The following is a 22,493-nucleotide window of genomic DNA, read 5'->3' as shown; positions in this document are numbered from 1 at the left end:
TCTTTAAGAAGGTAATCTCTGCTTTTAACTTTCTGTCTCTAGGAGTTAATTGAAAAAACAGACAAGCACACTGATCAAAAAACACTTCAGAACCTCAAGAACGTTCATCTTTCTTCCTTTACTGCCATTCAGCCATGGCTGGGAGGCTGAGTATCTGCATTTCTTATTGGCATCGGAGTCACAATGCCAAAGCAAGCCTCATCTTGCTAAAGAACTAATGAGTGGAAGTGAAAGCGTAACAGAAACTTGGACCGATCACAGACTCAAACCAGTACGTCTCCTTTCCATCCCAGAATTGGGAACTGAAACCATTCCACAGGAAGTTCTCTCTCCCCCCAGTCTGGCTGGATTCCTTTTTTAATGCACAAATACTCATAGCAGCATTCACCAAGCCCTAAATAAAACAAAGTGCTCTTGCAATCCTGTCTGTACTACCCTTCTGAATTAAATTGTTTTTACTTTTCCCAGCTCTCTCCCATCTTTGTTCGAATGCATGTGTAATTTTTACCTAACTATCTCATGGTGCAGCTCAGAGCCCACATCCTTTTCTTACTTTACAGTATGTGGTGTTTTTCTACCAGGGCAAACCTGGTTGAAAATTTTATGGGCTAACAGCCCATAAAGTTCTCCACTTAAGTAAGGAGTCCATGTCTGTGAACCATCACCCAGACACATGCAACACCAGACTGTGTGTCTCATATCAAAGTTTATTGAAGTGGTAGATTTCTTATAAGTATAGAAACACAAGCAAATGAACCAGGAGGAAGCTTTCCCCCCTCTAACCATTGGGCAGCATTTCCCTTTCAGTGATAAAAGCAAACAGAGGTGGCAAGCAGCTCTCTCCCTGAAGTCTTTTTAACAGTTCAACCTTCAAATTAGTGTAAACAAGAGAGGAATGGATTCCTTGCAGGTTGTAACATAAATGCCATTTCCTTTCCCTTACTAACACTGTTTTGCTCAGTCCCTCCTGGGGCAAATCCCCTCCTTACCAGCACTGGAAACTCAGATATTAACCAGAGCTCATGAGTTTCTGTCTGGTCCATTTCTGCTAAAGCATAGCTGAAAGATGGATTGGTCCCACGGAACCCAGGTGACCTCCTGGCTTGCCTGTGCTCCCTCCAGGAGCAATAATTCCCCTCCAATCACTTAGCTTTCCTTATCCCAGTGGGAGCCCACAAACAGGCTAGGCGTCACCCCAGGGGCTGAGAGCCATCCAAGTCTCAGGCAGGTGAAGGAAAGAGGCCAGTGAGTCACAGGTGCCAGTGGGCATCTCTGCGGCTCCAACTCCAGCAGCAGAAATGGGGACAGTTTTGCCATCTTCAGTTCTGCGAGTGTCCAAGATTGAACAGAAGTTTCAGACGCCTAGAAGCTTCTTCCTCCGTTCCCCCAGGATCCCGGGGGAGACACGCTGCAACCAAGCAGCCCATGCTGCCAGACCAATTCTCTAAATCGGATTCTCTGGATCTGGAAGTTCTGGAAAACCACAGGCCAAGGCTCATGATGTTACTCTGTGTACCAGCCCAACTGCTTCTCCAGAGATCTTGGTCCTTGATGATCATCTCCCTTCTTGGCTTGGTTATTTTAAGGAGAGGCTGGAGTCAGATAAGAGGGGCTCTGAGGCTCACTGGGATTGGCCATTAAAGTGTCAGGAACGTTCTTGGTAGTACTCGGATCCCCCGTGAGCTCGACACTTGTGCTGCGGTTATTCTCGGACTCATCCGGCACCTTCCTCCGCAGGCAGCGGTTGATCAAGGCGGAGAAGAAGTTGGGGAAAGATGGGCTGGAGAAGTAATACACCAAAGGGTCCAGCATGCTGTTCATGTAGGTGAAGCTGAGGGTGATATAAAAAGCCAGGTCAACCGAGCGATAGGTGTCACAGTTCTTTGTACCAGTGGTGTGCAGGAGCCAGAAAATGCGTATGCGTGCGGCCACACTGGGCAGGAAGCAGATGATGAAGACGATGGCCACCACCATGATGAAGTTGATGGCCCTCTTGATCTTGGCGTGCTTGTTCATTTGTCGCTGCCGCAGGCTCCAGATGATTCTGGCCGAGCAGAACAGGATGATGCCCAGGGGCAGGAAGAACTCCAGGAGGAACATGGCGTCGTGCCAGCGGAAAGTGTGGCAGATGTTGAAGCTACTGCACAGATTCGAGTTGCGATTCCTGATCAGCATCGTTTTGTACAGGAGGTGGATCGTCAGGCCGATGGTGACGCCCCACAGGAGGCAGGAGATGAGGGCCGCCGTCCGATTGGAGATCTTGTTCAGCGCGTGATGGGGATGGACCACTCGGAAGTACCTGTCCACGGCTACCACTGTGAGGAAGATGATGCTGCCCTGGCGGTTCATGGCCAGCATGAAGAGCATCATCCGGCACGGGACCTCCCCAAACCTCCAGTCCCACTTCCTCACGTAGTTGTCGGTCAGGAAAGGCAGGCAGATGATCAGGAGAAAGTCAGCCACGGCCAAGTTGAACAGAAACACCCGGCTGGCTTTCCAGGACTTGAGGTGGAAGCAGAAAACCCACAGGGCAAGGCCATTGCCCAGGAGCCCGAACACAAACTCCAGCCCCACCACCGGTGGCAGCACCTTGGCAATGAAATCATCCCGGAACACACAGCAGTTCTTCTTGCCTATTTCCAGAAAATGATTCTGCGGGTGGGACGGGTTCATGAGTGAATCGCGTTGGTCTTAGGGAGCGCCTCACCTAGCGAACGCTCAGGAACAAGATGTGGGTCTGAGTGGCGAAACTGTGGTTCATCACTCGCCTTTATGTCATGTCAGGGTGTTGAAATAGATGACTGAATGGTTACCAGGAAACTACGAAATCGCTTTAAAAAAAAAAAAAAAAAAAAAAAGCCAGCAAGGCTCTTATGCAACCTGCTATTTGCATAAACAAATAACAAAAAAAAAAAAATCCCCCGGGCATATAAGAACCCACAAAATTTTCTAAATGTAAAGAATACGTTTGGCCAAGCAGACTGTCATTGTGAATTATGACATGACATAATTCAAGCAGACTGAAATGTGGAAGGCTGTGTGCCTGCATATTGAATACTTAACATGGGAGAATTAATTCACTGTCATGCGGTTGCCTTGCATAATGAACAAAACAACAACAGCAATAATAATTTACTGTGCTCAACAGAAACGTGAAGAATTAGCATGGAATATTAACAGGCTTATGTTTTAAGAAACAGTAGCGTGTGTATGATTTTTTTTTTGGAAAGGCCGAGAGGACAGTAATTGTCTAGTATTTTATGAGGACAGATGTGTTGCATTTGATGTTTCCGTGCCATCTTCTTTGTAAAACATGGGTTGCTTTTCTACACCAGAACACTGCAATTAATCCCCAGCTAAGGGGAAAAAAAAGCTATTTGAGAGCAGCATGCCATTTCATAAGATGCTTGAAAACTTGAACCCAGTTTGGATTGCCAGTGGTATGTTACAATAAGTTAGTTTTTTTTCTTTGTTTGTGTTAGATTTTGAGATGCCTTCTTGCTCAAGTAAGTAATTTATTGTTGAGCACGTGACTTACTAAAATTAATAAGCTTTATTTTTTAGAGCAGTTTTAGGTTCCCAGCAAAGCTGAGTGGAAAGTACAGAGCGTATATATACCAGCGGTATACCAGCTATCCCCACACGCACACAACCTCCCCCATGATGCACGTGATATTTTAAAAGCCCCCATTTTTGGGAAATTAAACTTAGAGAATGTAAAAAGACTTTGACCTCTGCCTTGCAGCAGGTCATCGTTTCACACATCATTTCTTTGCTTTTCAGTATAATTGGGTGTAACACTACAGAACATTTCCACCCTGTAATATTTTGGTCAGATGAATTCTTGCCGTGCAAGAGGTTCTGAGTTGTGTTGCTTCTACTTTGAGTGAGAAGTAGGACATCTGCTTCTTTAGTTTCACACCCAGGTTCCACGATAGGGGTTTGTAGACTCCTCCCAGGAAACGGCAGTCAGGATGATCTAATGTTAGACTCACACAGGAAGCAGTGGCACTTGATGATGAAGACGATGATGAAGATGATGTTGGCACCCCCATTAGGGAGAGCTTCCTTTGTGCCAGACGCCATGCTCAGTGCTTTATTTTTTTTTATTTATTTATTTGGCTGCGCTGCTCGGCATGCAGGATCTTAGTTCCCCGACCAGGGATTGAACCTGTGCCCCCCACAGTGGAAGCTCGGAGTCTTAACCACTGGACTGCCAGGGAAATCCCATCATTATCTGAAATACATTATCTTGTTTTCCCTTGACTGCAGTCCATGTGGTAGGGACTGTTACTGATTCCAATTTCAAAATGAGGAAGCTCAGAGAGGTTGGTCATCTATTCAAGGCTACACAGCTAATAAGATTTGAATCTGGCCCTGGCTTCAAGGCCTGTGTCCCTAACCATTACACTACACTCCCTCTTATTATATTATTGCCCCTTCTAGAAGGCTGTACTGGATTGAGGTCACATTATGTGGCTGTAGTTAGACTCTAGTGAAATGACTAGTATTTGCTTCCCATCCTTGCTGCCTGTGAATATCCTGCTCCCTTATTGGATGCATGTGGACTTGTCAATGACATTCATAAAGTAACCCTAAGTAACCCTAAAGTAAACCCTAAGTGCCTTTATTAGCTAAGAGTCAGAAAACCTGATGATTCACGATAGTTATTTTGGGGAGCTGGAATTTGCAAGGGATCCTCCCTTTCTAAGTTTTACGATTTCATAATATGTCCTTTTTTTTGGCTGCATTGGGTCTTCATTGCTGAGTGTGGGTTTTCTCTAGTTGTGGCGAGCAGGGCTACTCTTCGTTGCAGTGTGTGGACTTATTGCGGTGGCTCCTCTTGTTGCGGAACACAGGCTCTGGGCACATGGGCTTCAATGGTTGTGGCTCGCAGGCTCAGTAGTTGTGACCCACGGGCTTCATTGCTCCGCGGCATGTGCGATCTTTCCGGACAAGGGCTTGAACCCGTGTCCCCTGCATTGACAGGCGGATTCTTAACCACTGCGCCACCAGAGAAGCCCAATATTTGCTTTTTAAAAAGAAAAAAAAAGTCATGGGGGACTTCCCTGGCAGTCCAGCGGTTAAGACTTCGCCTTCCAATGCAGGGGGTGCGGGTTCCATCCCTGGTCGGGGAGCTAAGATTCCATGTGCCTCGCAGCCAAAAAACCACAACATAAAACAGAAGCAATATTATAACAAATTCAATAAAGACTTTAAAAATGGTCCACATCAAAAAAATCTTAAAAAATGAAAACAAAAAAAAACCCCAATACCATGGATGAAATTAGGAAAGAACAACAATAGATACTGTTACGTTTGAAAAAAAGAGAGAAATTGGAGGCCCTGGATGCTTTTTTCTCACTCCATCATTAGCCGTGAAACCTCTTAACCCCTGAGCTTCCTCATGTATAAAGTGGGGGATGAGACCATCTTCCAGCTTCTTGCCAGTTCTCACACCCTAGGATTCTAAACCCAGGTCCACAACTACTCAGACAGAATGTCAATCCCAGCTGCCCTGGATTCTGGCCCTGCTATGGAATTTCCTGTCTTCCGATTGTGCTGTGGGCATGTTTTGTCTTGCTCCTGTCCTTCTTTTATGTATTTATTTTTTTTCTTACTAGTGCATGAGTTGTACAGAAACTTGTTCCAGTGAATCATTTCAACAGCTCAGGCAGTGATTCTACCGAGCTGGGGGGAAACTCCATTTAACATTTGTGACTTTCACAATTAACTCGAATCTCCATGCCTAGTTCTCTTATTACAGCTGGAATGTGCTCCTGAAAGGGATGGAACTACTTTTTAAAATTAAAAATAACAATAGCTGTCCTTTATCAAATGCTTGCTTTGTGCCAGGCATGAGGCTAAGAGATGTGCCTACGTGATCTCATTTAATCCTCTCAAAAACCCTGTGAGATGTCCTATTATGATCACCATCTCCATTTTACAGATCAGAAACCCCAGAGACGTTAATTCACTGTTTGCCTTTTTTTTTAATTGAAGTATAGTTGATTTACAATGTTGTGTTTAATTTCTGCTGTATAACAAAGTGACTCAGTTATACACATATATATATTCTTTTTCATGTTCTTTTCCATTATGGTTTATCACAGGATATTGAATATAGTTCCCTGTACTATACAGTGGGACCTTTTTTATCCATCTGTCCCTGGTGGTCTAGTGGTTAGAATTCGGCACTCTCACTGTTTGTCTTTGAACGTAGCTGGGGTCTCTGTTTTAGTTATCTATTGCTGTGTCACAAGCCACCACAAAATTCAGTGGCTTAAAACAATCACCATTGTATTATCTCTCATGGTTCTATGGGTTGACCGGGCTCAGCTGGTTGGTCCTTGTTTGGGGTCTCTTAGATGGCAGGGAGGCTCACGCAGGCCATTTGGGATGCCTGGGCTTCTCTCCCTCTTCATATGGTCTGTGTCTCTCTATATGCCATCTGCACACAACCTCTTCACATATTCTTTCCACTGAGTGCGCTGGACTTCTTACGAGGCTACTCAACACTTCCGAAAGCACACAGGCAGACCTTCTGAACGCCTAGGCTTGGAAATCCCAGAGCATCACCTCCACCACATTCTACTGGCTAAGGCGAGTCACCACGCCAGTCCATATTCCACGGGGAGGGCCACATAAGGCTGGGGCTTCAGGAGGCACAGTTCATTGGTGGTGTTTGGGGAGACTTGCCTCTGCAGGTAGTAAATGACATTGAGTTGGGTCATTTGGGAAATGAGAGACCTTTGGACCACTAGTGAAGAAGATGAAGTAGGAGAAATTGGGAAGTAAGGGGGCAGAGGAAGCTGGTGATACTGACTAACAGAGACATTAAAAGAAAGGAGAAGGGTATTTCAGGGTTTTGAAACGTGGTGTTAAATTTATTGCAAAAAACCTAAGGGCAAACCAGAATAACCAAATAACCTTGAAAAAGAAGAACAAAGTTGGAGAATTCACATTTCCCAATTTAAAAACTTACTGCAAAACTACAGTAATCAAGGGGCTTCCCTGGTGGCGCAGTGGTGAAGAACCAGCCTGCCAATGCAGGGGATATGGGTTCGAGCCCTGGTCCAGGAAGATCCCACATGCCGTGGAGCAGCTAAGCCCGTGCGCCACAACTACTTAGCCTGCGCTCCAGAGACCGCGTGACACAACTACTGAGCCCACGTGCTACAACTACTGAAGCCCGCGCACCTAGAGCCCGTGCTCCACAACAAGAGAAGCCACGGCAATGAGAAGCCCACACACCTCAACGAAGAGTAGCCCCCGCTAGTCGCAACTAGAGAAAGCCCGCGCACGGCAACAAAGACCCAATGCAACCAAAAATAAATAAATAATAAATTAATTTAAAAAAAAAACTACAGTAAACAAGACAGTGTGGTTCTGGCATAAGGATAGATATATAGATCAATAGAGCAGGATTGAGAGTCCAGAAATAAACTCTTGCATTTATGGTCAGCTGATTTTATAACAAGGGTGCTAAAACAAATCCATGGGAGAAAGAATCATCTTTTTAATAAATGCTGCTGGATGACTGAATAGGCAAAAGAATGAAGTTGGATCCCTTCCTTGAACCGTACACAAGAATGAACTCAGAATGGATTACAGACCTAAATGTAAGACATAAAACTCTTAGAAGAAAACCTAAGAGTAAGTCGTCATGACCTTGGCTTAGGCAAAGCCTTCCTAGGTACAACACCAAACACACAAACAAGCAAAAAAAATGATAAATTGGACTTCACCACTTTAAAGGAGTAAAGGTTTTTGTTTTTGTTTCGTTTTTGAAAAAGACAGAGAAAAATGCTTATTAAACAAAGCAACCAAACAAGGGCCTGCTGGCAAGGACATGGAAGAAGTCTTTCTCATACACTGTCGGTGGGAGTCTAAGTTGGTTCAGCCTTTTTGTTGGGTGATTTGGTGGTATCTATCAAGGTTATAATAAAAGCTAATATAATAAGAACTAATACAAGATAATAATAAGGATTAATAGAAATAGAGCTACTCCATTTGGGCACTAGTGTAGGTGCTTTATAAGCTAAACTTGTTTAGTGCTTAGAACATCCTTAAGGGATAGGTATTATTCTTTTACAGACAAGAAAAACAAAGCAGTGAGAGGTTAAGTAACTTGCACGAGGTCACACAGCTAGTAAGGAAAGGAGATAGGATTTGAACCCACACAGTGTGGCTCCAGGGGCTATTCTCTCAGCCACTGTGCACACTACCTCACTCAATATGCCTGTCCTTTGACTCAACAATGCCATGTCGGGGCTTCCCTGGTGGCGCAGTGGTTGAGAATCTGCCTGCCAATGCAGGGGACACGGGTTCGAGCCCTGGTCTGGGAAGATCCCACATGCCGCGGAGCAACTGGGCCCGTGAGCCACAACTACTGAGCCTGAGCGTCTGGAGCCTCTGCTCCGCAACAAGAGAGGCCGCGATAGTGACAGGCCCGCGCACCGCGATGAAGAGTGGCCCCCACTCGCCGCAACTGGAGAAAGCCCTCACACAGAAACGAAGACCCAACACAGCCAAAAATAAACATAATAAATAAATAATAAATAAAAAAGTTTAAAAAAACAAAAAAAACAAAAAAAAAACAATGCCATGTCTAAGAATCTATCTTCTAAAACCTCTGGCACATTTACCCAAAGATATATCATTCAGAATGTTCACCATAGGATGGCGGCAATAGAGGAAAATTGGAAATAACTGAAATGTCTATTAAAAGGTCATTGGTTAAATAAACTACATGTGGTCCATTTATACAATGAAATATAATTAAAAACAAGGAGCTTGATCTCTGTTCTGATATAGGAAGATATTTTTGATAAGAGTACCTTGCAAAATTATCTATCTATCGATCTATCTATGTATCTATCTATCTATCTATGTATCTATCTATCTATCTATCTATCTTGTTTTAGCAAAACTAAAGATTCATTAGTTTTGTGCAAGAGTGTATATAGCCCAAATGTTAAAAGTTATCACCTCGGGACTTCCCTGGTGGTCCACTGGTTAAGACCCCGCACTTCCACTGCAGTGGGCAGGGGTTCAATCCCTGGTCTGGGAACAAAGATCCCTGCGTGCCGAATGGGCATAGCCAAAAAAAAAAAAAAGTCATCACCTCTAGAAAATGAGATTAAGAGGAATAAAAGGAAGACTTACTTCTTACTTTACATACTTGTGTGTTCCTTGAGTTTTGAACAAAAACGTGTATGCCTCTGTGATTAAATAAATGTAATTCCTGTTTAAAAAGAAAGGGGTCTGCAAGGCTATTCACAAATCTTCTATCAAGAAAGATTGTGAGCAGACCCTTCTCACCTGGGTGGATCTCAGGGCTTCACCTCTTACCAGGTTGTTGTAGCCCAGCCTGGACTTTTCGTTCCTGTCCCATTGATCTTCCTGCAGTTCCCAAACAATCTGCGTTCTCATCTCTCTCCTCTCTAACTGGAACACCTTTCCCCACTGAGTCATCTTGATGCCAAAATCTTGACTCTCTGTGCACCAATGTCGAACAGAAATACAGAGACAGAGTTATGGAGGAGAAAGAAAGAGTGGCTTTATTTCTTTGCCAGGCAAAGAGGGAACACAGTAGGCTAGAGCCTCAAGAACTGTGCCCCCCTCCCTGGGGAATAGGGAGAGGTGTTATAGTCGGGGCTTATGGTCAGGGGTATGTGATAAGGATCAAGACAGTAACAGTCTTGCATTTTTCTTTCTTCTGCAAAGTTTCAAAAGGGTGGGGTTGCTGACAAGATTAGGGTGTGTGCAGGATCTCAGGTGGTTGGTCTCCTAATCCTTTTTTTTTTAATTAATTAATTTATTTTTATTTTTGGCTGCCTTGGGTTTTTTTTTTTTGCGCACTGGCTTTTCTCTAGTTGCCACGAGCGGGGGCTGCTCTTAGTTGCGGTGCACAGGCGTCTCATTGCGGTGGCTTCTCTTGTTGCAGAGCACGGGCTCTAGGTGCACGGGCTTCAGTAGTTGTGACACTCAGGCTCAATAGTTGTGGCTCGCAGGCTCTAGAGCACAGCCTCAGTAGTTGTGGTGCACGGGCTTAGCTGCTCCGTGGCATGTGGGATCTTCCTAGACCAGGGCTCGAACCCGTGTCCACTGCACTGGCAGCAGGATTCTTAACCACTGCGCCACCAGGGAAGTCCCTGGTCTCCTAATCTTGATGAGCTTTTCTAGTCCCTTTAATCTCGCCTCAAGTGGTTTCCTCGCTGCTCCCCCCCTTGATTAGCAACTGTTCTAATCTGCCCTTTGGAACTCAGGGAAGGTCATGGAGGCTGGAGTCTTGCCTACAAGAAATGGGGGACAAAAAGGCCTCCACGCCTGGGAGCCCTATAGGGTCCTGTTAGGTTTCAATCTGGTTGCCTCTTCTCCATCCTTCAGGGCTAAGTTCACAAGTCACTTCCTCTGAGAAGCCTTCCCTCACCCCCTAAGCCAGGATTAAGGGCCCCTGGGTTCTCCTGTAGAACCCTAAGTTTACCACTTTCACTGCAGTTGCCCTGAATGGTAAATTTACTTTTTCCTTGGTTTCTACAATGGAACCCATGGGGTGAGGGGCTATGTTTTTTTTGTGTTTTTACTGTGCCTGGTACAGAGCTGGTGCCTAATAAATGTTCCTTGAAAGAGGGAATGAATGACTGAATGAATCTTTACAAGGAAGAAAATATTGACCCCCTTCTCACTGCAAGTGTATCATCGCTGGAAGCTGAGTAGAGATTAAGCCCATATGTGAGCCCATCTGTTTATTTAGCTCCATCTCAGCCTCTCTGTACATAAAACGTATGGCCCCAGCTTCATGGATGAGTTCAGAAGGGTCCTGTGTTTAGTTTAACGCCCTGCTGTCACCATCTTGAAATTCTTAATTCTTTTTGAATGAGGGACCTTGCATTTTCACCTTGAACTGGGCCCTGCAGATGATCAATATGTAGCTGATCCTGAAGCCATTTAGGTACTCACTGGGATGATGGAGTCTTGAGTAATATTGGAAACCTCTGTGGATTCGAAGGCCCAGAAAGCAGCAAGCTGAGACTGTGCATTGCAGTGTGGTCACTTCCCCCACCTTGCTGGGGAACCTTTAATAAATGGCTCAACCCCTTGTGCCCAGAGTTCTAATCCCATCCAAGCAGCCCCTACACACTGGTGACCTCAGACACCATCTTAACCATGTCAGTTGTCGGAAAGGGTAAGGAAACCCATTCTGAGAATAGACCAGAACCTAAATTTTTATGTTGTCAGCACCAATAAAAGGTACCTCTTATTTTTTCCATACAATTCCTGAACAATAATGGTCTACTATCCCTTCTCACTTTTATGTGACTTTCCTGAAAGACCCTGAGTCAGAGGACACAATATTTCTTTTAAATTGATGACATTTTCCTATTCCAGGTAGTTTAAACAAAACTTTGTCAACAAAGCTATATGACTCTTCCTTACAATTCTGAACACTTCTTGATAACATTCGTTTCATCACATTCTATGAATTTTAAAAAAGAGAAGCAAAACCAGAGTCAAGACTGTGGTTGTGAAACGGTGCACCTCAGATTGGGACATGAACCCTTGTGCCGGGATTCGAACCCAGCCAAAACCCACAGTCTTCCAACTGAGATCACACACCTGGTTTCAGGACTTAATGAAGCTCAGGTTCTTGATGTCTCATCGCAGAAAGAATTCAGTGAGAGACAAAGTGATAGGTAAGAAATGGATTCATTTAGAGAGAAACACGCTCCACAGACAGAGTGTAGGCCACCTCAGAAGGTGAGAAAGGCAACAGGGTATGGGGTTGTCAGTTTTTATAGGGGTGGGTAATTTCATAGGCTAATGAGTGGGAGGAGTATTCCAGCTATTTTGGGAAGGGGCAGGAATTTCCAGGAGTTGGGCCACCACCCACTTTTTGATCCTTATGGTCATCTTGGAACTGTCATGGTGCCTGTGGGTGTGTCATTTAGCTTGCTGATGTGTTACAGTGAGCGTATACTGAGGCTCAAGGTCTAGCGGAAGTTGACTTGTGCGCCATCTTGGACCCATTTGGTTCTAATCAGTGTATGTCATATCCTTGGGCTACTGTCATCCTTTCAAAGGTTGTGCCCTGCCCCCTTCCCTCTTGTTTCAGTTGGGGATTTGATTTTTGTTTTCGTTTGTTTTTGCTGTTTTTTAGTGAGAACCTCAGCCTACCGTGTGCTTCTGGATTTTTTTGGATTTCTTTCCTTGGAGGGTAAAGTCTCATGAATCTTTTTTTTTTTTTTTTAACATCTTTATTGGAGTATAATTGCTTTACAATTGTGTGTTAGTTTCTGCTTTATAACATAGTGAATCAGCTATACATTTACATATATCCCCATATCTCCTCCCTCTTGCGTCTCCCTCCCACCCTCCCTATCCCACCCCTCTAGGTGGTCACAAAGCACCGAGCTGATCTCCCTGTGCTATGCGGCTGCTTCCCACTAGCTATCTATTTTACATTTGGTAGTATATGTAAGTCCATGCTACTCTCTCACTTTGTCACAGCTTACCCTTCCTCCTCCCCATGTCCTCAAGTCCATTCTCTACATCTGCGTCTTTAGCCCCTCATGAATCTTTTAACATAGGATCACACACAGGACGCAGACTTTCTTTTGGAATCCGTTTTTATTAAGATGAAGCAACAAGGGGGCAGCCCAGGAAAGAATGAACTAAGAATAGAATTTAAGCAGAAGTGTGGGGTTTTCACAGATTTCTATCAAGAGGATATATGGTTCTTTGATGCTGATAAGAATCCTTGCTTTCACTTCTCCCCTGGAAGCTAGGGAGCCAGGGAACTCAAGTAGTCACAACAGAGCAGCTACTTACGGGCTCTGAACCCCAGGGGAAATTGCTTCTGTGCCTCAGTTTCTTTATACGTAGAGTGTGTTAACGTAATACGTCATAATATTATGCACTATATTATGCCAGACACTGCGCTTAACGTTTTACATGCACTTATTCATTCATTCAAATATTTACTGAGCACCTACTATGTGCAGGCATGCCTCTAGGCTCTGGGTATATAATAGTAAACAAAGTCCCTGTGCTTCAGGATCCTACATTCAATGAATCCACCCAATGACCTTCTGATGTCAACGTTATTGTTACCCCTATTTGACAGATGAGGAAATTGAAACTAAACGTGGTTAGGTAAAATCTTCCCCCAGGGAATTCCCTAGTGGTCCAGTGGTTAGGTCTCTGAGCTTCCACTGCAGGGGGCATGGGTTTGATCTCTGGTCAGAGAACTAAGATTCCGCATGCCGCGGTGCAGCCGAAGGAAAAAAAATCTGTCCCTAGATCACACATCATAAGCAGTTGAGCTGTGATTTGAGCTTTGTACAGCCCATGCCTGGGCTGTGCGGTGCCCCTGAAAAAGGAATTAATAGGAACAGCCTAGCGGGATTTTTCAAGGCTAAAGAATGACAAGCTGGTAAGGGCCTTAACTGCAGAGAGTCCCCTGGGAATTTGAGAAAGTGTAAATAAAGGAGCCAGGAACACTTTCACCACTTTGTGGCTTGAGAACGGAGCTAAGGTTGGCTTGGAATCTTTCCCCCTAATCCAGGGCAGGGGCAGCATGTCATTCATACAATCATCTAGTTTTGAGGGTCCCATGGACATATTTGGGAAATTCATGTGTGTAAGGGATACTACCCTTTCCTCCCTTTCGTGTTTGTATGGAATCCTACAATAAGAGGACAACACTGGTGTTTGCAGAGAACAGGTCTAGAAACTATAGTCATTGAAAGGGTGAACTTCATTAACTTCTGTTTGCTTGCTACACACACGCCTCCCACCCCGCCACACACAAGTTGACTAAGGACCGTCCAGGTAAAAGGGACATTAACACAGTACCTGGCACAGAATATTAATTCAGGAAATACGTGGAAAATGAGTGATTGAATAATTCAAACTCATAGTCACATAACAAGCAGCCAAAGCAGTTACGCCAGACTCAGCACTTCCCAAAGGCTAACGGGATTTTTTCAAGCACTCAGCTCCCACTGGAAAATTCCCACTGGAATAAACATATCCTTCAGTACTTTCTTTGAAATGCAAAGACTTGCAGATAAACGTGGAGCTCCAAGAAGGTGGGAGCAGATTGTTTGGCTGTCATTTTTCTTGGGTTCCTGAGAAGTCAGAAAAGTACAGAGGGGCCCCAGGAAGATGAAAATCATCGGGGTCGAGACTTCCCAGTCTAAAGCCTCACTCCCCCTGAAATAAAAATATTGACTTACACTAGTTTCTATTTTCCAAGACAGGTAAGAATTTAAGGTCAGAGGATAGGTTATTAAATTCACTAACTCCCCCAGAGAGAGAACATGATGGGTTTAAACATTAGTACCTATTAACTCAGCCATTTAAAAATACACAGGAGCCAAGCTCTTCCCAACCCACCACCCAACACACACACACACACACACACACACACACACACACACACACACACACACACGCCCCTGTCATTGGAATCAAATCATATAAATGCAACCGACTCACTTCTCAACTGGAACCTTCCAAAAAGACATAGTGATCTGAATTTCGTATCTAACAGAGTGAGGAGGATACAGCTAAGAAAGAATGGCATTTTCAAAGCTCTCCACCCCTCAGCATGAATTATTTCTAAGTCGCCCATGGGTCTTCCTTGATTTTGTCCATCTGTCTGTTCTGGTGCCATCCATCACATTTGGAGATCTCACTGAACATCGGATTGGCTTTGGAAGCTATTTGCCACACTGATGCAACTCTTGCGACAAAGGTTTGAAATGGACATCTCTTCTGGCCTCTTGGAGTGTCCTGGACGCTTAGGTCTCAAACTGTGGATTTTGAGCTTGGAGTAGAATTTGGGGAACGAGGGACTTGAAAAATAATACACCAGGGGGTCCAGCATGCTGTTCACGTAGGTGAAGCTGAGGGTGACGTGGAGGGCTACGTGGACAGAGGGATCGCAGGCGCTGGTAGGCACCGTCCAGAGGAAATATAGTCTGGCCGACACGCTGGGCAGGTAGCAGGTGATGAACACAACCGCCACCACCATGATGAACCGGGTAGCCTTCTTCATCCGAGTCTGCCTGGCCAGGTGCTGCCTCCGCTTCAGACTCCAAATGATCTTGAAGGAGCAGAACAAGATGATGCTGAGGGGCAGGAAGAACTCCAGCTGGAACATGACGTCGTGCCAGCCGTTGGCCGACTCCATGATGAAGCTCTCACAAGTTACGGTCTTCTCTTGCACACACAGATGGTTCTCCATCAAAAGATACAGAGTCCCCAGGATGACCATGGTCCAAAGGACACAGACGATGCCAACCGCAGTCCGGTTGGAGATGGCATTCACCATATGGTGGGGGTGGACCACTTTGAAATACCTGTCCACGGCCACCACCGTTAGGAAGACGATACTCCCAGCCCTGTTCATGGCCAGCATGAAGAGTGCCACCCGACAAGGGATGTCCTCGAAAGCCCATTGCCTGTGTCTGCGGTAGTAGTCTGTCCGAAAGGGCAGGCAGATCATGAGAAGGAAGTCGGCCACGGCCAAGTTGAAAAGGTAAATGGTACTCGGCTTCCAGGTCTTCATGTGAAAGCAGAAACCACACAGGGCGATGCCGTTGCCCAGGGCGCCCAGCACGAAGGCCAGGATGAGCAGCGGCGGCATCACCTGGGAGATGGGGTCCCCCTGGATGAGGCAGCACGACCCGTTTTCCATGGTGGACAGAGGACCAGTGTTCTGTGTGTTGGGCTGTGGAGTTCCCCCCAAAACACAGATGCTTACCTGAATGCTCCAGCTGCTACGTTTCCAACTTCTTCACCCCGGGACGCAGGTACCACACGTGCACATGGATGCAGCCACTCCACGGAGAACAGAAACTTCGGCCAGGAAATGGGAGGCTCGAGGTGGGGAGGGTCCTTTCTCTGGAGCCTGGGTCACAAGCCGCCTGTCTCCCTGAGAGCCGAAGCATGTAGCACCCCAGGGCTTTGAAACGCAGGTAATTTCACGCAGTTGTCATTTCTGGGAAGCAGCTGGCAGGTCCGAGGAGATTCATGCTGGAGAGGAGCAGTTGAGTCCTGTCCCAGAATGATTTTTATTTTCAGCCTCTCTCTTAGCTGGAGAATAAGCAAAGCTGCCCAGAAGGAATGAAAAAAAGCTTATTTGTCCTCCCTCCCGGTGGAGAAATACAAACATTTCCTGGAGCCGTTCTGGGTCTCTGCCTGCGCTTTCCTCCCTAACCTTTGCCTGACTGCTGTCCTCTCCCTCATCCTGTGGGGTGCTCCCAGGCCGTGCCAGGGAGGGGAGGTTTAGCTCTGCAGCTCCTCAGGGCCACTTCCTATGCCAGACCCAAAAACACAGCACTTAAAAATCGGAAGGATCTGCGGAGGAGAAAAATCCTTAATATAGCACTTGTTGGCTGTTAGAAAAATTCTCTGAAGCGAGTCGCCATTCCTCTCCCCCATTGGCACCTCCTACCCTTTGCATTCTTCCTTGGAGCCGAGTGACCAGTTGCACCACCACCAAGACCATGAAATGGATCTGAATCCGCCTCTCACGTCCGTATTCATGAAACAGCCTCTTTGGGAACCAGGTCCTTCCTCTGCTGTTAGCAAAAGAGGATTTGGCTCTGAGTTTCCCAAATTCCGCTGCTCAAAAGAGCAGAGCGCCATGATCTGTATGGTTTTTTTGTTTGTTTTCTTTTTTGGCTGCACGGCACAAGGGATCTCAGCTCCCCAGCCAGGGATCAAACCCGTGCCCCCTGCGTTGGAAGCGCTGAGTCTTAACCACTGGATGGCCAGGGAAGTCCCTATAAGTTTTAAATTTTAATTACGTGCTGAGCCCATTGGTGGGGGAGAATGAGAGTTGGGGCAGTTGGTCAAGGAGTTTATCTCAAAAACGATCATTAGTAAAATTAGTCTGCTCCCAAGACCAGAGTCTTTGCTAAACTTCCCTGTCCTTTGGCTTTAGAGATGATCTGTCCGTCCTTTCAGCTTTCAGTTTAGGAAAGGGTGAGGGGAGGGCGTGCACGGAGAGGAGGCATATGCCTTCTTCCAGATAGCTGGTGAAAGCTAAATTCTTCCCCCTGAATCCTGGACTCCAAATCATCCCAACAACCTTCTCCCCTGTCCCCACCCTAGCACGGATCATTGTCAACTCCCTCCTGTTGAAACAGTTGAGTCTCCTTGCCTCTAGTCTATTTTCTGTAACTCCTCTCCCACTCTACAGTGTGATTTTTTTCTAAAGCACAGATATGATCATATCTTTTTTTTTCCCCCTTAAAACCCTTCAGTCTGCCAAGGTGATAGCTGTGTGGCCTGTGAGCCGTATCTGGTTTGAGAACCAGTTTGACTTGGCCCATATGTTTTAAAAACCTAGGACTGTCATATGAAAACCTGGATTTCCAGGGACTTCCCTGGCGGTCCAGGGGTTAAGACTCCGTGGTTCCACTCCAAGGGGCCTGGGTTCGATCCCAGGTCGGGAAACTAAGATCTCATGTGCCACACAGCATGGCTGAAAAATAAAAAAAATATTTTTTTTCATTAAACAAAACAAAACAAAAGAAAAACACACCTGGATTTCCAGCCTCTCTTGGAAACTGGAAGATCTGGTCACACTGGGCCAACCATTCCTACCTGGTAACAGTCTGCTGAAGCTGAGAGTAGCTGCACCCTTGAGACAAGGCGAGAATCCCCATTTTGCCACAGTCCTCACCCCTCCCTGTTACCTGGTCAGCTTCACTCATCGACACGCCTGGTCTCTGTGGGATTTTAAGTTTGTCACCTCTGCTCCAGGTTAAAGGTCAAGTTCCTTGGGTTGGTCTACAAGGCCCTTCACAGATGGTTCCCAAACTAATTTTCCAGTGTCATTCTCCTGTCACTTTCCTCCTCACACCCTACCTGTGAGTCTCTGAACTTCTAACAAATAAATGTGTCCACCAGACAACTACATTTAGCTCCCTCACCAATCCAAGAGGTCCTTGGAGATAAAGTCCATGTTCTTGACAGTAAGGGCCTAGAAGAAGGATCTGATGATTAACTCCTACTTTTCCTCAGAGCACGTATCCGCCACTTCCACTCTGTGGACCTTTGTGATTCTATAAGAATATGCTAACTGATGGGGGGGAAACTACCGTAGGCTGGAATGCCCCAAAATGAGGCTGGGTGGGTGACCCTGAGTACTACCTCAGTATGATCAGGCTGGATTTTGCAACTAATGGAAAAGATTCTTCCTTCTGGGTTAGCAGATACCGTCGAGATTCTTGTAAACGCTAACACAAGTGTTTCCCTTTTCCCGAATGACTAACACGTGCCTTTTTTTTCCACAACCTTTCTGTTTTGTCAAATCACCTCCCACTCCCTCTCTCTTCCTCCCTCTAGAGTTAGCAGAGGATTAAGGAAGAAAAGATAGGTTTCTCTTTCTCTGAAAGTCTACTGCTGATAATAGGGGAGGCTGCGAATGTGTGGGGATGGAGGGTTTGTGGGAAATCTCTGTGTCTTCCCCTCAATTTTGCTGTGAACTTAAAACTGCTCTAAAAAAAAGTCTTAAATTTTCTTTAAGCCAAATTTCATTACTGTTCTGATTTTTACTTCTAGCTACCAATTACAATGCCTGATATAAAATAGAGGCTTGGGACTTCCCTGGCGGTCCAGCGGTAAAGACTCCACGTTTCCACTGCAGGGGGAGCGGGTTCGATCCCTGGTCGGGGAACTAAGATCCCACATGCCATGCAGCACGGCCATAAGTAAATAAATAAATAAATAATAAAATAGAGGCTTTATTGATTAAAAAAATGGTTACTCAATGAACCTCTGAGGTACTTTATCTAGATGCTTCAGGATCCCCAAAATGAGGATGTTACCTGCTGTCTGGAGCTGAGTGTTTACTAGGAGAAATAAGACAAGAGCATAAATAACAATAAAGGAAAAGCAAATTGAATAAGCGGTTTAAGGCAATATTGTCCACAATGTGGTGGACACGCCACAGATGATAACGTGAGATGATTTTAGATGATGGAGAGTAATATCCATATGGACTTTGACTTTATAGCTATGACTTTATTTTAATATGTGTTCAAAAAAAATACAGCTGTTTTATTGCAGTTTTGTGAGTGGGGGGAATGAGGGAGAGTTGTTAAAATTTCTAGGGGCAGAAATAGAAGGAACAGACATTCCGGAAAATGAGGAGCATGGAAAAAGTAAGGTGGAGGGGGCATCTGAGGAACGTTCAAGGAGTCTGGAATTTGGAGTCTGTTGCAGAAACATAAGGAATAAAACAGGTCACACTGAGTGGAGGTGTTTTGCAGAGGACCTTGAATTCAGTGGCAGGGGGGACCTTTTTTTTCTTTTTCTTTTTATATAGCAGGTTCTTATGGAGGAAGCTTTTTTTATTTTTTTAAACTTATTTAATTTATTTATTTATTTTTGGCTGCGTTGGGTCTTTGTTGTTGCGTGCGGGCTTTCTCTAGTTGCAGCGAGCGGGGGCTACTCTTCCTTGTGGTGGGCGGGCTTCTCATTGCGGTGGCTTCTCTTGTTGCGGAGCACAGGCTCTAGGCAAGTGAGCTTCAGTAGTTGTGTCACGCAGGCTCAGTAGTTGTGGTGCACGGGCTTAGTTGCTCCGTGGCATGTGGGATCTTCCCGGACCAGGGCTCAAACCCGTGTCCCCTGCATTAGCAGGTGGATTCTTAACCACTGCGCCACCAGGGAAGCCCTGGAGGAACCATTTCTGAGTGAGTGACGTTGTAAAGATCGGACGCAGGAGATGAAAAAGCAACAGGCTTTTAATATGTGTCCCACCTCCGCTTCTCCTGCCTACCCTGGAGCCACAGTACTGCCAACTGCTGTCACCTGGGAATTCTGCAGGGTCAGAGCCCATGACTTCTCTTTCTAGTGTGTTCCATGGTGAGCCATAGGGACAATGTTATCAAGGAGTGTGGTGTCCCAGATAACTGAAGCCCTTGAGTACCAACACTTTTTTTTTTTTTTTTAAAGGCAACTTCTTTTTTTTTTAATTTATTTATTTATTTATTTTTTGGCTGTGTTGGGTCTTCAGTTCGTGCGAGGGCTTTCTCCAGTTGCGGCAAGTGGGGGCCACTCTTCATCGCGGTGCGCGGGCCTCTCACCATCGCGGCCCCTCCCGCTGCGGGGCACAGGCTCCAGACGCGCAGGCTCAGTAGTTGTGGCTCACGGGCCCAGCTGCTCCGCGGCATGTGGGATCTTCCCAGACCAGGGCTCGAACCCGTGTCCCCTGCATTAGCAGGCAGATTCTCAACCACTGCGCCACCAGGGAAGCCCCCAACACTTTTAAAATAAAGTTCACATCAGACAAAGGGAACTGTTAGAACCATCCATCAAGTAGCTCAAGCCATAGCTTGGTTCCCTCTTCCTTGCTAGCCACCTCCCCATCTACAGATCATACGCCCGAAATCTCTCTCCACCCACACTACTACCACTTTTAAAAATATTTATTTAGGCTGTTGCAGCATGTGGACTCTTGGTTGTGGCGTGCATGTGGTCTAGTTCCCCGACCAGGGATCGAACCCGGTCCCGCTGCATTGGGAGCCCAGAGGCTTACCCACTGGACCGCCAGGGAAGTCTCCACACTGCTACCACTTTGGCTGGTCCGAGTTTCTAGAGGAAACAACCACCTCCTGATGGGTCCTCCTGCCTCTTGTCATGCTCTTCCTCCAGCACATCTCCCCAAACTCAAACCTGATGATGTCACCTGTCACCCACCAACCCAGCTGAATGCTCCCATTCTTCCCTATTGTCCTTAGCAGGGAATTCAAGACACCATAGAAACTGGCCTCAACATCCAACATGAGGCATAACAGTGTTTAGTGTCCGAAGGCTGTCTTATAGGGACTGCTGGGAACACATTTCCCTTCCCTCCTAGTGCTGGATAACTCCTCTTTTGTTGGCTTCAGCAGCTTCCACTAGAATTTTCTAAATACAATGATGGAAATGTTCTGTAATATACATGCAGCTCTTGAGCGCTTGAAATTGGGGCTAGTGGGCACTGAATTTTCAATATTATTTAATTTTAATTAGTTTAAATTCTAAAAGCCGCATGTGGTTTGTGGCTACCATACAGGGAGCCCAGGGGATACCTCTTCCTCCAGCCCCCAAGCCTCCTGTGTTTCTCCCTCTCTAGTCTGGGTTAAACCCTCGTCTCTGCCCATGTCTGCCACACACACACTGACTACGCAGGACTGTGACAGTTTACCTGTGTGTCTCCCCCCAGCCCCTTGTCTCCACGAAGCCTAGTGCTGGGTCTGATTCAGCTCTGCAAGCCCAGACTGTAGCCTGGCACCAAGGGGACACACAAGAAGTATGTCCTGAGGAAACGAATGAACTAGTGCACGAATGACTCCCGACAGACCTCTGTAGTTTACTTCTTCTCCTGGCTCTGAGGAGACACAGGAAGGGCAGGTTGAAAGGACTTGCAGCCACACCTGCCAGGCTGATCTGGTGTGAGCTTGGAGCTCTCGGACCCCGCCGGGCCACCTCCCCCGATGCTTTGTGAGATAACATGGCACTTTGTACGGGACAGGGGCAGGCAGTGGACATTCCCTGCGGGACCGCCCGGCAGGTGGCAGGAGGGGGAGTGTCTGTGTGGCGGTGTGTTAGGAACTCACACTCCTCCTGGTGTGTCTCTTCCACTCCTGCACCTCGGCCACACTCATAACACTTCCGATGTCAGGTGTGTGGGATTTTTTTTTTTTCCCCGCGCCACACGATTCTCTGTGACACCAACTGGGTGTCCTACAGTTTGATTCAACTCTGACACTAACCAGAGTTAGCCCAGACCCCACAGGTTAAAGGTTCGGTCCCATGAGACTGCCCCCCTCTTTGGATGCTAATTGCAAGTTGTGGGTCCCCTAGATACCTACAACTTATGTCCGACATGGCTGCAATTCGAGGTTCCCATGACACCCCTCCTCAGATTCGAGCATATGCTAGAACAGCGCACATAACTCAGGGAAACAGTCATGTTTACCAGTTTATTATATAATGAAGGATGTGATAAAGAGAAGAACAGCCAGATGAAAGGTATGTACGGTGAGGTCTGGAAGGGTCTTGAGCGCAGGAGCTTCTGTCCCCATGGGGTTGGGGACCTCCTGGTTCATGAACGTGTTCACCAACCCAGAAGCTCCCCAAACCTCATAGAACTGGGATTTTTGTGGACGCTTCATCATGCAAGCACGGTCGCTCATTAACTCCATTTCCAGCCCCTCTCCTTCTTCTGGAGAATGGGGGGTAGGGCTAAAATTCCAAGCCTCTAATGATGGCTCGGTCTTTCTGGTAACCAGCCCCCATCCAACAGTCCTTTAAGAGTCACCTCATTAGATGGGACTTCCCTGACGGTCCAGTGGTTAGGACTCTGAGCTTCCACTGCAGGGGGCTTGGGTTCGATCCCTGGTCGGGGAACTAGGATCCCACATGCTTCGAGGCATGGCAAAAAAAAAAAAAAAAAAGTCACCTCATTAGAACACGAGACAATC

At 46.2% G+C, this 22,493-nt stretch overlaps 2 protein-coding genes across 2 annotated transcripts; both read right to left on the bottom strand.

The window, feature by feature from the left end:
- Positions 1–687: 687 nt before the first annotated feature.
- On the bottom strand, positions 688–2,776 carry HCAR2 (hydroxycarboxylic acid receptor 2). The gene has a single exon (XM_036824035.1). It carries the CDS (start codon positions 2,671–2,673, stop codon positions 1,582–1,584), a length of 1,092 nt encoding a protein of 363 aa, XP_036679930.1. The 5' UTR covers positions 2,674–2,776; the 3' UTR covers positions 688–1,581.
- An 11,055-nt stretch (positions 2,777–13,831) lies between these two features.
- On the bottom strand, positions 13,832–16,027 carry HCAR1 (hydroxycarboxylic acid receptor 1). Its single transcript, XM_036823291.1, has one exon. It carries the CDS (start codon positions 15,707–15,709, stop codon positions 14,702–14,704), a length of 1,008 nt encoding a protein of 335 aa, XP_036679186.1. The 5' UTR covers positions 15,710–16,027; the 3' UTR covers positions 13,832–14,701.
- Positions 16,028–22,493: the final 6,466 nt, after the last annotated feature.

Source organism: Balaenoptera musculus, chromosome 14 (genome assembly GCF_009873245.2).
Source record: "Balaenoptera musculus isolate JJ_BM4_2016_0621 chromosome 14, mBalMus1.pri.v3, whole genome shotgun sequence".
In the NCBI taxonomy this organism is placed as follows: domain Eukaryota; kingdom Metazoa; phylum Chordata; class Mammalia; order Artiodactyla; family Balaenopteridae; genus Balaenoptera; species Balaenoptera musculus.
This window is presented reverse-complemented; position numbering and strand designations above follow the sequence as displayed.

Bases quoted from the DNA above. Each gene is read 5' to 3' on its own strand.
- HCAR2 (XM_036824035.1), bottom strand. From the start codon at position 2,673: ATGAACCCGTCCCACCCGCAGAATCATTTTCTGGAAATAGGCAAGAAG.
- HCAR1 (XM_036823291.1), bottom strand. From the start codon at position 15,709: ATGGAAAACGGGTCGTGCTGCCTCATCCAGGGGGACCCCATCTCCCAG.